At 44.0% G+C, this 15,297-nt stretch overlaps 1 protein-coding gene across 2 annotated transcripts in view; it reads left to right on the top strand.

Annotated features, from left to right (window-relative positions):
- Positions 1-15,297, top strand: part of PROM1 (prominin 1) — a gene marked incomplete at its 5' end in the record, with an annotated part of 105,632 nt that overhangs the window by 76,160 nt on the left and 14,175 nt on the right. For both annotated transcript variants that reach the window (XM_082641366.1, XM_082641367.1), the window contains 4 exons: positions 1,767-1,926; positions 4,306-4,458; positions 11,211-11,334; positions 13,135-13,238. In XM_082641366.1, coding sequence (XP_082497492.1) covers positions 1,767-1,926; positions 4,306-4,458; positions 11,211-11,334; positions 13,135-13,238 — 541 coding nt within the window. The remainder of the gene's footprint in view (positions 1-1,766; positions 1,927-4,305; positions 4,459-11,210; positions 11,335-13,134; positions 13,239-15,297) is intronic.

Genomic DNA, 15,297 nt, shown 5'->3' with positions numbered 1-15,297 from the left:
GTCTGGCCAAGTGAGGCTTGCAGTTCGCGTGAGCGAGGCCGGGTGTACACACTGTCATCACATAAACACAAGCCAGAGTTTTCCCGAATCTGAGAAAGTGCCACTCCATCAGACTGAAGACCAAGCGCTGGTTTTTATGTCTTTCCAAAACCAATAACCCTTAGCTCCAATGTTTTGGGCATTAGGTCCTACCCTGCACACATATTTTGAGCGCCTGCTGTGTGCCAGGCACTGCTGGGCTCTGGGGATGGTAGATAAAGAAGGCATGACCCCTGCCTACCCTTCAGCTGGGCATGGATACAGATGCCCTTTATCACCCTCTGGGAACCTGGTGAGGTGTGTGCAAGGGATCCAAGGTGGGGAGAGGGTAGCAGAAGGCTTCCTGGTGGAAGCGACATCCAAACGGAGGCCTGAAGAAGGCACCAGCCCCTTACAGACCCACCAAGGCTGCGGAGTGTAGGAGGGCAACACAGCCAGAGAACCAGAAGGGGCTCGATTCTGAGTTGAGGAAACTGTGTAGGAGAGAGGACGTCTACATACCACATCTCTCAAACCCCCAGAATTCCCAAGGTTAAAAAAGAGACCTGCAGAGTTACCTTGTGGAGGGTCCTGGGGTCTTGTGGCACATGAGCCATTTGGAGGAGACATCGAGCCACTGTGAGCTCTCCTCCTATGAGCTCTCCATGTGAACCACAGGCTTTGAAAAAAAATTCCCACCATTGTTATGTAATTTCCTTTTGGACGAGGCTACCACCTCCCCTAAGTTCGCTGGGAGCCCTGGGATCGAATTGTGAGCCCTGCCAATCTTGTTTCTGCTGCTGCAGAGACATTTATCTGCCTTTCAGGATCAGTGGACCTTGAACTGATTAGCATGTTTTTGGTATGTCCCTGTCAAGAATCACAGTGGATAAGGCCACCTTCAGATCAGGTGTGAGTGTTGGACCACGTGACAGCTCCCACCCCTGGTGGCTTTGATCCCAGAACCTGCCATGATGGTCAGACACTGTCCAGAAAACTGGAACTTACCTCCTTTCTGGCAGATTAGGGTAGATATTAACAGAAACTATTTGACTACTGGAATACTATTGCTTTTTGCATGTAAGAGACACAGGTGTGCTTTAACAAGTCTCAATTTGTATGAGTTAAATAAAATTTTAACAAAAGTGTCACCTGGGGTCACTTGTTCAAAAAATTGGTCGTGGAGAATTACTGTGTTCCTGAGTACCATTTCGTAGATGGAGGAATTGTTATATTATTGAATTATTTTTGCAAAATCACTTAACTGAAGCTTTACAGTCAGATAAACCCGAGTTTTCATCCCATTTCTAGTACTTTCTGAAAAAGAGACATATGGGCAAGTGATTTAACCCCTATGAGCCTCAGCATCACTGTTAGTGAAATGGGAATAAGAAATGGGTTAACATTTATAAAAGTGCCTGGTCCATGGTACTGGCACACAGTACATTTTAATCACCCAATCCATTTTTTTCTTTTTTTAGTGAAATAAGTAGAAGAAAACTCTGGCTTGATTTCAGCACCATTTCATTTAAGTTAGCTCTCATAGCTTGCTCTTTTGTTAAGTAATTGCTTTTTGATGGGCTTAGCTACATTCATGCTTGTTGTAGAACCTTTTCATATTTTAAACACATACATAAATAACATGGGAAAAACTAAAAGGAGTTCAAGCTTTTCACTTGAGTTCCGAGACAAAGTTTCTCATCTCCTCTAGGTTTGAAAATGCATAACTGAGGCATCTTTGTTTTCAGATGTCAAAATGACATTGGATTCCATTGGTTCTGATATCAAAAATATAAGCAAAAATATTCCTATTCAGGATAAGCTGTCAAATTTCATTCGTTACCTTAATGACACTGAAAATTACATCCACCGCCATTTACCCACTTTGGAAGAATATGATTCATACAGGTGAGTGCCTCCTTTGAGTTGGTACACTAAAGGGTGAAATTTGCTATGGAACGGAATAAAAATTTGACAATATAACCAGGATAATCTTATGAGAGCAAATTGTACAAAGAGGCCATAATGTGATATGTATTCACTCTAGTTTATGTTCATTAAAAAAATTGAAGTGTTCACTTCGGCAGCATGTATACTAAAATTGTAAATATACCAAGAAGACTAGCATGGCTGCTGCGAAAGGATGGCATGCAAATTCATGAAGCATTCCATATTTTTTTTTTAAATTGAGGACTGAAAGTTCTTGAGCCAAATAGCCAATTATTTGCAATTTTGATGTCATCCGTGGCTTCTGAAATCTTGGTTATAATTATCTAAGGCATGTAACAGGATTTTAAAACTTAAAAGGAATTAAAAAGAGCATTGGGATAATATTTTTCTTTTTGTTGGTTTATAAAAGAAATATGTAGAGGTTGGTTCTCACAGAAAGAGCATCCTTGAAACCAGTGAATTGTGTGAAGCTGCTGTCGTTCCCAGCTCTTTGCCCTTTAGAAAAATGCTATTGGTAGGGTTTGGCCTTGGGAGATGATGGTGGACATAGATCTCAGACAAGAGCGCTGGGGAAGGCAGGACTTAGAGACTCGAGGCATTTCCAGGCTCATGTGAGATGTAAGACGTACTCTCTCTGAAAGGCTCAGCCCCATGACCGCCCACTGGAACTATTCCTACTGCTCAAACCCACGGAGATTCTAGACACTCCCATTCCTGTTCAGGTTATTTATTATGCAAGAACACAAGATAAATAATAAAATAATAACAATAATTGCTAGCCTTTAGGGAAGAGTCACAATGTGCCTGCCACGTGCTGTCCACATGGCATCTCATTTAATACTCAGAAAAATCTCCTGGGTTGTGTTCTGTTTATAATCCTGTTTCTTAGAGGCTCAGGGAAGTGAAGTGATTTTTCAACTCCCACCTGACTATGCCCTTAATTATCAATATGCCATTTCCTACTGTGTGGCTTGGCCACCCCAGCAGGTGTCGGAACAAAGATAAGACAGACCCTTTCCCAATGAACTTCCAATCTCAGAGGTCAGACTTTCACAGATGAAAAGAATGGTACAATGATCTGTCTACATACCAGCTCCCCTTTCCTTCCACCTTCCCCTGCCCTGAGACTATAAGTTTATTTTAAAAAGAAAGTTAATGAACTAGATGAGGCTTGCATTAACTGTAAAGGATTTCTGAGGCCAGATTCCATGGCTTATTTAATTTTGTGTCCTCAGTATCTGGAACAAAAAGTCACAGAATGGGTGCAGGTGGTTATTATAATTATCAAAGCTTTTTTTAATATATATATATAGATCTTTATTGGAGTATAATTGCTTCACAATACTGTGTTAATTTCTGTTGTACAACAAAATGAATCAACCTTATGCATACGTATATCCCCATATCCCTTCCTTCTTGAGCCTCGCTCCCGCCCTCCCTATCCCTCCCCTCTAGGTCGTTACAAAGCCCTGAGCTGATCTCCCTGTGCTATGCTGCTGCGTCCCACTAGCTAACTATTTTACATGAGTTTGTTCTTAGTTGAATGAAAAACTGTAGTGACAGCTTTTGTCGCATAAATAAGTTCTTTGTTTTATAGTGTTTTAAAGGTTGGGAAGCATTTCTACCCTTGCATGCTCCTGGGTTGCTGGAAAATTTTGATGTACATTCCGGGAATGCCAGTAAGACCTAATTGAGGATCCATTCTCCTGAAATGTCTCACAGGACCATTACAAAATCGAGACTTGCATTCTGCAGGCGTTTGATTTAGGATGCTCCTAGAATTCTAAAATATTCAATGCACTCATCACATAGAGAGTGTCTGGCTCAGTAAAGAACACAATTCGCTCCCCACCCCCCCAAATATTCCTGCAACCACAAAACATTTTAGATAAAAGACCAGAGGAAGGAGACCCCAATTTCCTTATCTGTTGTCTAATCATGATCTGTCTACATCTCATCATCATTATAATAAGCACTAACAGCCTCAGGAACCTTGAAAGAACTTACAAACCTTAAGGGGCATGGTTATCGGTAGCCTTGGAGAGGTTGAGTCAACCCTGCTTCTGGGCCCTGTGGAGGTAAAGCAAAGGAAAGAAAGGACAATCCCATGACCACTGAGAGCTCTTTGAAACCAAGATAAACACTGTCTTGGTTGGATTGGAGGACTAGGGGTGAAAAGGGGTCTTTTCACAGCACTCTCACCCTCTGAGGACTTAACAGAGGAATCTGATATTTGATTGCCAAGGGTTTTTCAACCACTCCAGCCCAGGTCTAGCAGCTTTTGTGTTGTGATGATGTCACCTCATACGTTTGCTAACACTGTGTTTGCTCCACCAGGTGGCTGGGTTGCTTGGTTGTCTGCTGTTTACTGACCCTCATAGTGATTTTTTATTTCCTGGGCTTGTTGTGTGGCATGTACGGCTACGACCAGAAAGCCACCCCAACCAGACGAGGCTGCGTCTCAAACACTGGAGGCATCTTCCTCATGGTGTGAGTGTTGGCTCTTCCATGCCATGTGGGGGGAATGCAGGGAGGTAACTCTGGTGTGACAGGGACCCGGTGACCTCTGGCAAGTAGTCTGGGTTCCAGTGACGTAGGCGGGCTGGTGTGACTGTACTTTCATCGGTCTGGGAAATTCCATTAAGCATGAAAAGTAAAGGAAACTCTAGATTGGTTGCACTTTGATTGACAAGCTTAAAAGCTGATAGCTCTTTAAAGCAGCTATCAGGGAAATTATTTCCAGTTTGCTTTCTCATTGTTTTTCCCCATATCTATGTATCTACATATCTATCTGTCCATCCATCCATCCATCCATCCATTCATCCATTCATTCACCATACTTGCTGAATATTGACCTGGCAGAGAGACACTGTTCACTCTGAAACTTGATTTAGAACAGAGGTTGCCTACCTGGCACCCTTGGAGTTAGACAAGTAGCCTACATTAGTGATGCGATCAGGTGTGAAGTACCAGCAAGCGGTGAGTCTGCAGTGGACTGGAGCAGTTATCCCCATTTCAATTGCATTCACATCCAAGTTCATATTTTGGGGGAAAAAAAATCCCTTTATAGGGTATAACAAAGCAGAGGGGTCATGAGCTGGGTGGAACTGGAGATGGAGCCAGTAATGTAAACCAGTAACCAGGGGTAAAAGCTTCAAATGCTCCCTAGAGGGGAATCTGTGTGAGTTCCAACTCGATATTCTCTTTTCTGATAAGCTTCATGGAGAACCAGCGGCGAGGGGTGTGATGGGGCTCGAGGGGAGTGTAAAGATTTGGAAGAAGTCCTTTGGGCAATAGAGAATCAAAACCACAGCCATTTCCTTACTTATGTCACTAGTGACATGCTTTAACTTGCTTTTTAAAACTTTGGGTCACTCTAATAATCATGCTGCTTATGAGCTGTGATTCTAAGGCCTTTTCCTTAAACCTTCAGGCTCCACTATAGTACACTTTATTAACATTAATACAGGCACATGAGTTTCTTTTTTCTTATTGAAGTATAGTTAATTTACAATTTGTGTTCATTTCTGCTGTACAGCAAAGTGACTCAGTTATACACATATATACATTCTTTTTTTATGTTCTTTTCCATTATGCTTTATCACAGGATATTGAATATAGTTCCCTATGTATACAGTAGGACCTTGTTGTTTATCCATTCTAAATGTAGTAATTTGCATCTACTAACCCCAAACCTCCCCGTCCCTCCCTCTCCCTCCCCAACTCCCCCTTGGCAACCACAAACCTGTTCTCGCTATGTCTGAGTCTTTCTGTTTCGTAGATAGGTTCATTTGTGTGTGTGTGTGTGTTTTTAAGTGAGTTTTAAAAATAACCTTAAAGCTAATGACATGGGAGTCTGCCAGAATTGGACAAAATTGGACAGAGCTCCACACGTGGAAAAGCCTATTTGCTTACATACCTAAACTTAAGAAATTAAGCCAGCAAGGAAGAGTTATATGTGCCCAGCCTTTTTGTTTAAATGTACACAGCTACAGACAGAAAATTAATTTAATGTTCAGAATTTAATAATCCTGACACTTGGCTGTTTTGTCAGTGTTTTGATGGTGAATTTATATATCACATCTATTTATTACATACATTTATGTATTACATCTATTTAATTATTTGAAAGGAGGGCATAACTTGCTCTGAAAAAGTACAAGTTTCATAAAATTCTATTCCACTTTTAAGGATGAAACCAAAAAATGTGATATCTAGCTTCAAAGAAAAGAAATAAAAAATAGGAGAGTCATGAGTAAATTGGTGGAGGCTAAGAGCAACTTCGGTTTGGCTGTAATACTCACTTCTGCAGATTAAGGAATCTCTCTAAAGGGTTAAAGTCACATGGAAATCTATGGCTTAGGAGCCGTAGGATTTATCTCAGCAGTAGTGAAAAGGCTGGTAACTATAAGTTGCTGTCAGATGCATCTTGGGAGGTCTGCAGACTGAGATTTCTGTACTGTTGAAGCCTAGCACTCATGGCATGCTTTGCTACACTTAGCAGAATTCTCCTTCTCTCTCTTGAGACATCTGGTAAACAACTGGATAGACTAATCAGACGAACTAGAGGAATGCCGTTTCTTCTTTATAATTGTTTACTTGCTTGTAGAAATGAGAAAGAGTATATTTAGTTCAGCTTCAACCAAAACACCACCTGCTCTTTAAAAACGGTGATGTTATCCGATCAAGAGCATGGTCTCTTTAACAACCAAGCAAGAATCCTTGCCTCCCAAGAGGATCCTAGTGAAAGACCTGGAAGGAGGGAAGCAGAGAATCCTGGCTCCTATCCTGTGTCTTCTGAGGGTCCAGGGAGCATTTTAGGGGCTGAATGGGATGCAGTGGTGAACGTACATCTGCGGGGGGTTATGGGTGGTTTCCCCAGAGATAAGGAGACCTAATTAAGGCAACCAGAAAACAATCTCTTGTACCAAAGACCATTATAAAACTTCCAATTTTAGTTCTTGAAAACAATGCCCAGATTATCGAGACCTCTGAAGAAAAACTAAGATCACGTGTTGCCATGGGCATATTACATACGGCTGGTGGCAGTTTCAGTGGTTATAGATATTTCAGAGAGCAGTTTGTCAGGCTATAGCAGGTCATTCCCATTTTAGGGAATTTATTTTGAGTCAGTAGACCAACATATGGGAAAAACATTTTGAGCAGAGACGTGTTTTTGTGGTGTTAGTTGTAATAGTGAAGCATTCGAAGTGGCACACATGTCAGCCACTTCGGAGGCTGGAGTAGATTATGTGGCCGCTGAATGGATAGAGAGGTTGGCTGTCCTGGGTGGCTGACGAAAGTTTCTAAGATGTTCGACAAGGGCCCACAGAATTATGCACGTGTTATTATTTTTTTTTTTTGCGGTACACGGGCCTCTCACTGTTGTGGCCTCTCCTGTTGCGGAGCACAGGCTCCGGACGCGCAGGCCCAGTGGCCATGGCTCATGGGCCCAGCCGCTCCGCGGCATGTGGGATCTTCCTGGACTGGGGCACGAACCCGTGTCCCCTGCATCGGCAGGCGGACTCTCAACCACTGCGCCACCAGGGAAGCCCTATGCACGTGTTATTATAACCGTGTGGATCAGGAGTCAGCAAACTTTTTCTATAAAGGTCCAGATAATCAATATTTTAGGTTCTGCTGATCACATACAGTCTTCGCTGGATATTATCATTCTTGTTCTTGTATTTTTCTTCTTCTAGTTGTTCTCCTCCTCCTTTACAGCACTTTAAGCACACCAGCCATTCTTATCCCACCGATCTTACAAAAACAGGCCCTGGGCAATTGCATGCCTATTCCTGACCTGAATACACACATTTTTTTTTTTTAACATCTTTACTGGAGTATAATTGCTTTACAACAGTATGTTAGTTTCTGCTGTATAACAAAGTGAATCAGCTATACGAATACATACATCCCCATATCTCCTCCCTCTTAATACATGAATTTTTTTTTTTTTTTTTGGCGGTATGCAGGCCTCTCACTGCTGTGGCCTCTCTCGTTGCGGAGCACAGGCTCCGGACGCGCAGGCTCAGCGGCCATGGCTCACGGGCCCAGCCGCTCCGCGGCATGTGGGATCTTCCCGGACCGGGGCACGAACCCGCGTCCCCTGCATCGGCAGGCGGACTCTCAACCACTGCGCCACCAGGGAAGCCCAATACATGCATATTTAGAAAACAAAGGCTGGAAATGTTAACAGCATGCTCTTTAGAGTAGTGGGGTTGTTTTGAAGTGAAGTGTTCTCTCAGAGGTTTTGATTATTTGTGTAACTTACACACACACACACACACACACACACACACACCCTCTGATGCCCACAGTTAGAAGCCTGGTGCCTGGCAGAGCCTTCACACACCTTCCCCTTCTTCACACATCTTCCCCTTCTTCACACTTTCCCTAACGCAGTAGCCCTGTTGGTCTGAGAAGGTCCAAAGGGACTTAGGGCCCCACCAGCAAACAAACCTTGCTATTTATTTCCGAGGAGCCATGCAGATGTTTCTAATTATGCCTTGAGCATTTGCACTGGGGGGAGTCATGCCCTTTGGGAACACTGTTGTGACTGAGAGCATCAGCCTGCACACTTCCTAGGGTCCTTCCTGGTGTGCACCAGTGATGGTATAGGGTTTGGCTATTCCATCTAGACTGATTTAAGAGTTTGCTCCCTCTGTGTCTCCAGCGGGGCCACTGAGCACTGCTAGAGAAAAGTCATACAGCAGAGCACATTAGGATCCCTACAGAATTTTGATTCCCCACCTCACATGGACCCTCCACAGCCCTGCAAGTTCCTTCTTTCCTCCCTCCCTCCCTTCCTTTATTCTGCGATGGTCTTTCCACTCTGATACATCCATCCTCCTTATTTTCCTCTTCTCTTAGCTGATGGGTTTACCTTTCTCTTCACAGAGAAAATAGAAGCCATCATAAACTGGCCACCCCCAAACCTCTGAAGGCACCTGTGCTCAAACGTATGGGAAGCCAGAGGCAGAAGGGTCTCTCCCATCTAGGCTCCCCCGCTCCCCAGCACCCGCTCTGTGCTCTCAGCCCATCCCCACCCACCATCCTGAGGATGGAACAAAGCCTCCCTTCTTTCTCCTGCGTCTTCATTCTTTTCTCCTCTCCTAAACTTTCTTCTCAACACTTAAACATGTTCTGTTCTCTCCCCTCCTTAAAAACCAAAACAGAAAACCCCTACTAACACCCCTTCGTCCATCTAACTCTACTCTCTGCACAGACGTCTCAAAATAAAGATCTGTGCCTGCTGCCCATCTCCTGCTTTCCCACCTCCTGCCCAGCCTACACCACTGTGACTTCGTTGCCTGCCACTTTCAGGTCAGCAGTGACTTCTGTGTCTCCAATACAGTGGACCTCTTTGAGTCCTTCTTGACCGTGTCCTCACAGCAGTGACTGGAACAGCTGCCACTCCTACTGCAAACACTCCTTCATACCCCATCAGTGACCTCACACCCTCATGGTCTCCTTCCCACCTCCCTGGCACTTCATCTTGGTCTCGTTTGCTGTCTCTCTCTCCACCACCTGTTCTCCAAATGGTGAGGTCCCCCAGGCCCAGTCCTAGACTGCTTCTCCCTCCAACCGCAGCCCCAGGGATCAATCATCATTTCTAAGCCACTGACTTGCTAAAGTAGGTCTGTAACCCAGGCATCTGCGCTCCAAACACCTGGCGGACTCCTCCACAGCATGTCCTCCGAGATGTCTCCCGAGCAACGTGACCAGAAGCCGATCTTCTCTGCCCTCCCTGTCCCTGCTGCTGACAAGCCCTGGTGCCCCTTGCCCTCCCTTTCCTTCACCTCCAGTGCACGTCTTCACGACGTCCTGCTGCATCTGCCTCCCAGGTCACACCTCTTTCACCCGTTGGCTCCCCTCCACCACCACCAGCTGCACCAGGCCACCATCCGGGGCTAGAAGCAGCCTCCTTGGTGGCATCCTCCTCCACATAGGCACCTGTCCCTCCATCCTTCACGCTCTGCCAAAAGGGCTGTTCTTCAGAGAGAAGTGGGGGTGTGTTCCTCTGGTGCTTAAAGGCCTTCAATAGCTTTCCCTCCCTGCATCCCCCATGCCCCACCCAGCTCGCCCCTACCCGCCTCTCCAGCTGCCGTTCACTGACGTTCTCTGCCATCTCTCTGGATGCAGAGCTACGTCAGCCCCTTTCAGACTCCCAAGAGTACATTTCCTACGGTCAACTGAAAAAAATGCACAACCTGAAAGCTGAGAATTATGTTTTATTCGGCAGACAAAACTGAGGACTTGGGCTTCCCTGGTGGCGCAGTGGTTGAGAGTCAGCCTGCCAATGCAGGGGACATGGGTTCGTGCCCCGGTCCGGGAAGATCCCACATGCCGCAGAGCGGCTGGGCCCGTGAGCCATGGCCACTGAGCCTGTGCGTCCGGAGCCTGTGCTCCACAACAGGAGAGGCCACAACAGTGAGAGGCCCGCGTACCGCAAAAAAAAACCAAACAACAACAACAAAAAAAAACTGAGGACTTAAGCCCAGGAGGCAGCCTCTCAGATCGCTCTGAGGGACTGCTCCGTAGAGGTAAGGGAGGAGCCCGGATACAGAGGAGTTTCTGCAGCAAAGACCAGGTGGTAGGAACATCAGAAGGTGACTGTTCATTAAAGAAAACCAGACATCCCAAGTTAAGGAATTTAGCACTTTTCTATGTATGGAAGATGCAAGAGTCTGGGCTCACTGAAATCATTCCTTTGCCCTGCACCTCAGCTATCTGGGGCCAGCATCCTGCGCTTTCTCATCTTGAGTCTCTCAGGGTGCCCCGTTGGAAGGTGGCTGCAGCAGCTGATGACTTGATGGTGGGCATCCTGTTTTTATCCTGAGTTCCCTCAGTGCTCACTGATGGGGCAGATATAATGTGATGGATTGATGGCTGCAACATCCTTTGTTTACTGATACGGCAGGCAACATTTTTTCATTGACACTGCCTTACAACCTCCTCCCTCGCTGGAAAGCCCTGGTTCACTCAAATGACTCCAGAGCCCATGTCTGAACCCCTGTTCTGGGCTTGCAAGCAGGCGAGGGACTCAGTCCTAAGTGTTCCCTAAACAAGTGCCTGGTACTTCCTGTCTGCACCCCTCGGTAGGCCGACCTGTTTAACCTGCAGAAAGCTGAAGACTCCAGGTCATTTTATACATTGAATAGGTAGCATGAGTAAGGACTAGTAGGTAATATTGAATAATTCCTTGTAGAATTATTAACTTTATTTCTATTTTTTTCCAGCGGGGTTGGATTCAGTTTCTTGTTTTGTTGGCTATTGATGACCATCGTGGTTCTGACTTTTATTGTTGGTGGAAATGTGGAAAAACTGGTGTGTGAACCTTACCAAAACAAAATGTTATTCCAGGTAAACATGGTTTTTGTGCCCATTATAAAGAGCTTGAGCCAAAACTTTTATTTTCCCCTTTCTTGTGGGTTTCTTTGAGAGCAAAAAGATGAGCAGGTGGTTTGTATTCAGTAGGTTGAGGTTCCGTCTATTTGTCAGAGCAAAAAAATATGGCAGTACAGTTGACCCTTGAACCACAGGGAGTTAGGGGTGCTGACCCTCCACACACTCAAAATCTGCATACAATTTATATTCAGCCTTCCGTATCCATGGTTCCTCCTTTCTTGGATTCAACCAGCCTTGGACCGTGCAGTACTGTAGTATTTACGACCGAAAAAGATCCGCTTATAAGTGGACCCTCGCAGTTTAAACCCATGTTGTTGAAGGGTCAACTGTATTCTTTTTTTTTTTTTTTTTAATGTAAGTGAAATCAGTACCAGGAATTAAGGCTTGCTTGTCAATGTTGATTGTAATATTTGGGGAGAATACAATTCTCCTCAGCAGTAGTTCCCAAATGCAGAACATCAGAGGATAAGTTCCCGGGTTCCTTCTATACCTCAAGAGGTTTCTGACATTTCACATAACTTCCCAGATGACAGTTGCCCACACAGATGGTTTGAGGGTCGTAAATTTGAAGTGAAAGAGACTGATAAATGACACACCTCATAGCTGAGGGTTGTCCCTGGTGGAAATCTGACGAGGTAGTTGGGAATTGAATTCAGGCTTCACTTTCTCCATCTAAAACCAACTACTTCACACTCTAGGGCACCAGGTGCAAGTTTAGCTTCATTAGTTAATGAGGAAGTTTTGATCTACATGTCTGTCTTCTAACTTTGGCTTTCCAGTGTTTTTCTCTAGATTCTGATTTTAAAAATAATTTGTTTTCCTATTTTATTGTATATATTTTTTGACCTCAAATCTGTTATAAAATCAGGTGAATGCTTGCTAAAATAAACCAGTTGTGGTGGTGGTATTTTTTTTTTTTTTTTTTTTTTTTTTTTTGTGGTACGCGGGCCTCTGTCGTGGCCTTTCCCGTTGCGGAGCACAGGCTCCGGATGCGCAAGCTCAGTGACCGTGGCTCACGGGCCCCGCCTCTCTGTGGCATGTGGGATCTTCCCGGACCGGGGCATGAACCCGTGTCCCCTGCATCGGCAGGTGGACTCTCAACCACTGCGCCACCAGGGAAGCCCTGCTGGTGGTATTTTAATTACTCGGTTGAAGAAAATTAAATCGGGAGCATCAGCTTGTCAAATTATCTCCATTTGGCCTCTTGATAAAAAATAATAATAACACACCAAACCAGACTTCATCATCTTTTGTACTGTGTTAAATTGTTAAAAAGGAATTCTTAAAAAATAGAGGGTATTTTGAAACCATTTACACTCCATAAGTGTATATACAGTCATGTACCAATTAGCCCACGTTAAATATACATAATGTGAAGTCAAAGATTGTGCCAGATTTAATTCCTTTTGTCTAGAGGGAAGTAGTGAAGATCTGGGTCTACTGCTTCATGGCTTTCTATTAGATATTCTGAATCAAATTATCTATTTTTCTCCCATTTCGAATGTGTTTATTTTACTAAAATGAAATGTTCCCCCCAAAAAGTAGTCTCAATAATTCCTACTGATGCTATCCAGTGGTCGATATCTTTATTCCAATCACACTATTATTTTCTAATTTTAAGTTTAAAATCAATGAGGAAAATCATGATATAAAAATCCCCCAGATACCGTATATTGAACAGAATATTCATTTTATTATATGCATGTATGTTAGTGTAAAACTGTCTTTAAAAAAAAGTTTTTTAATTTGTTCTAGGTTTTGGACACACCATATTTACTAAATGCGGATTGGAAATACTATCTTTCTGGCATGGTATTTAACAAACCAGATATTCATCTCACTTTTGAACAAGTTTACAGGTATAAATAATTGCATCATGCATTTTTTGCTACTTAGAATGTTGTGTTTTTACAATGAGACTTTTGCTTTCAACATGTCTTTAATTTTAATGGTCAGCTTTCCAGTTTTAGAAGTAAGCTGTTCTCTGGTCTTAGCAGTAAGACCAAAAAGATAATCCTTTCCCTGAAAGCCTTCTAGGCCTTAGGATGGTGCTGTCCCAAGCTGCCCTGTCTTCATTACTAGAATTCACTGGTAACAGTGACCCTAAAATTCTTGTTTAAGAAATTCTTGTTTAAGAATCACCCTGCCCCAAGTGAATGCCATATAACAAGAATTCATTGGATGGGTCTGTTGATGGAAATAGTCAGTAAACATGGGAATTCCCTGGAGGTTGAGTGGTTAAAACTCGGCACTTTCACTGCCAGGGCCCAGGTTTAATCCCTGGTCAGGGAACTAAGATCCCGAAAGCCATGGTGTGGCAAAAAAAAAAAAAAAAGAAGAAGAAAATCAATAAACAGTCTATAATAGGAACAGAAAAGAGTTTTATTTGAGCCAAACTGACGACTATAGCCCCAGAGACAGCCTCTCAGATAGCTTTGAGGAATTGTTCCAGAAAACCATGGCTTTCAGAATAGTTTTATGTCTTGTCAGAACAAAGAACATTAAACAAGTCAGGGATACATTCATTAAAGGTTTCAAAAAAAAAAAAAGAACAGATCAGGATATACACAGTGAATCACTATGGCCTTGGCACCTGGGAAGGGAGTCTTATCATCAAAGGAGTACCAACATAGATGTCCCAGGGAGGGAGATATTTAATCTTTATTTTTAACATGGACATTCTTTACTTCTGGTCAATGCACCCTTTTCTTTCATAATTAAAGCCGATGTACAGTGTGTGTTTGACAGGCCACAAACAGCTTGTTTTAGTTAGCATAAAATTTGAGTTAAATCATGTAGAAGCCAGAATGACTTCCCGAGACCTCAATATGTGAACATTTCTTTCATCAGGTCCAAATCTCAGACATGCTAATTGCAATGCAGCTGGAGATCCAGGCTGCACAATCAGGCTGCCTTGGCTCCAGTCCTGGCTCTACCACTGGGGCCTTTGTGATCTTGGGCAGTTCCACTTCCTGTCACTTCAATAGGGATGATGATAATAGTAATCTGAGTATCACCAGCTCCCCATCACCTCTAGCAAATGAGACAGCAAACAAGCAGCACAGGTGTCAATCTTACTCACACCTCGCCTCCATGGCAGACATTGGTCATCAACTGTGGTCTTCTACTTTGCCCAGAGGGTCACAGGAGCCTTCTCAACAGCATGTTCTTGGTAGACATTTTCAATTCATTGGAGTTTCTGTGCACAGTTAATCCATCCCTAGGCTCAGAGGAGGAGGCTGAGCTCCTTGGCCTGGTCTGCCAGCTCTTTGTGATTCTGGCTCCTGTGGAACTCTCTGGTCTTACCTCTGTTGGTTAGTGTATCAGACTTTCTGTTCCAATGCCAACCTACTTGGGGCTCCCTGAAGAGGAGTATCACACCTCTTGGGGTTGTGGGAAAGTTGCTTATCCCAGGCATCCCTCGGGACTGGAGGGCCTTGGCTGCTGCACAAGGAAGAGGCACCCCAGGAAGGGGCCATCTGGGTGGCAAGGATATGCATCAGATGAGGCCACCCTGCTTAGCTAAGCTGAGGAAGCGTTTGTCACATTTTAAAGAAGCACGGAGAAGTGAGGCCAAGTTAGGTTTATAGCCAAAGTGGACCGACCGTTTGGATGTTTGTTGCCCCCTCCCTATCTCCATCCTACCCTTAGTCCAACCTTAAGTTTAGTAGGGGAAGCTCAACCCTGGAAATATGGAGGGAGATGGTCTGGCAGGGGCTTGATAGAGTTTTAATCTTTTATGAAATCTTTTAATGATAATGCTTTGTAACTTACCTCTTTCTGACATCTGTTGTTTTTTTAGATTAGAGTTTATTTCTTCCCAATTTGTAAACTGGTTATTATTCACAGCACTGGAAAGAACACAAAGGACACAGATAGAAGGATGTAGTATTTACCAGTCCTAGTGTAACTGTTGCA

This window comes from Mesoplodon mirus (assembly GCF_964341445.2).
Source record: "Mesoplodon mirus genome assembly, chromosome: 2".
NCBI lineage: Eukaryota > Metazoa > Chordata > Mammalia > Artiodactyla > Ziphiidae > Mesoplodon > Mesoplodon mirus.
This window is presented reverse-complemented; position numbering and strand designations above follow the sequence as displayed.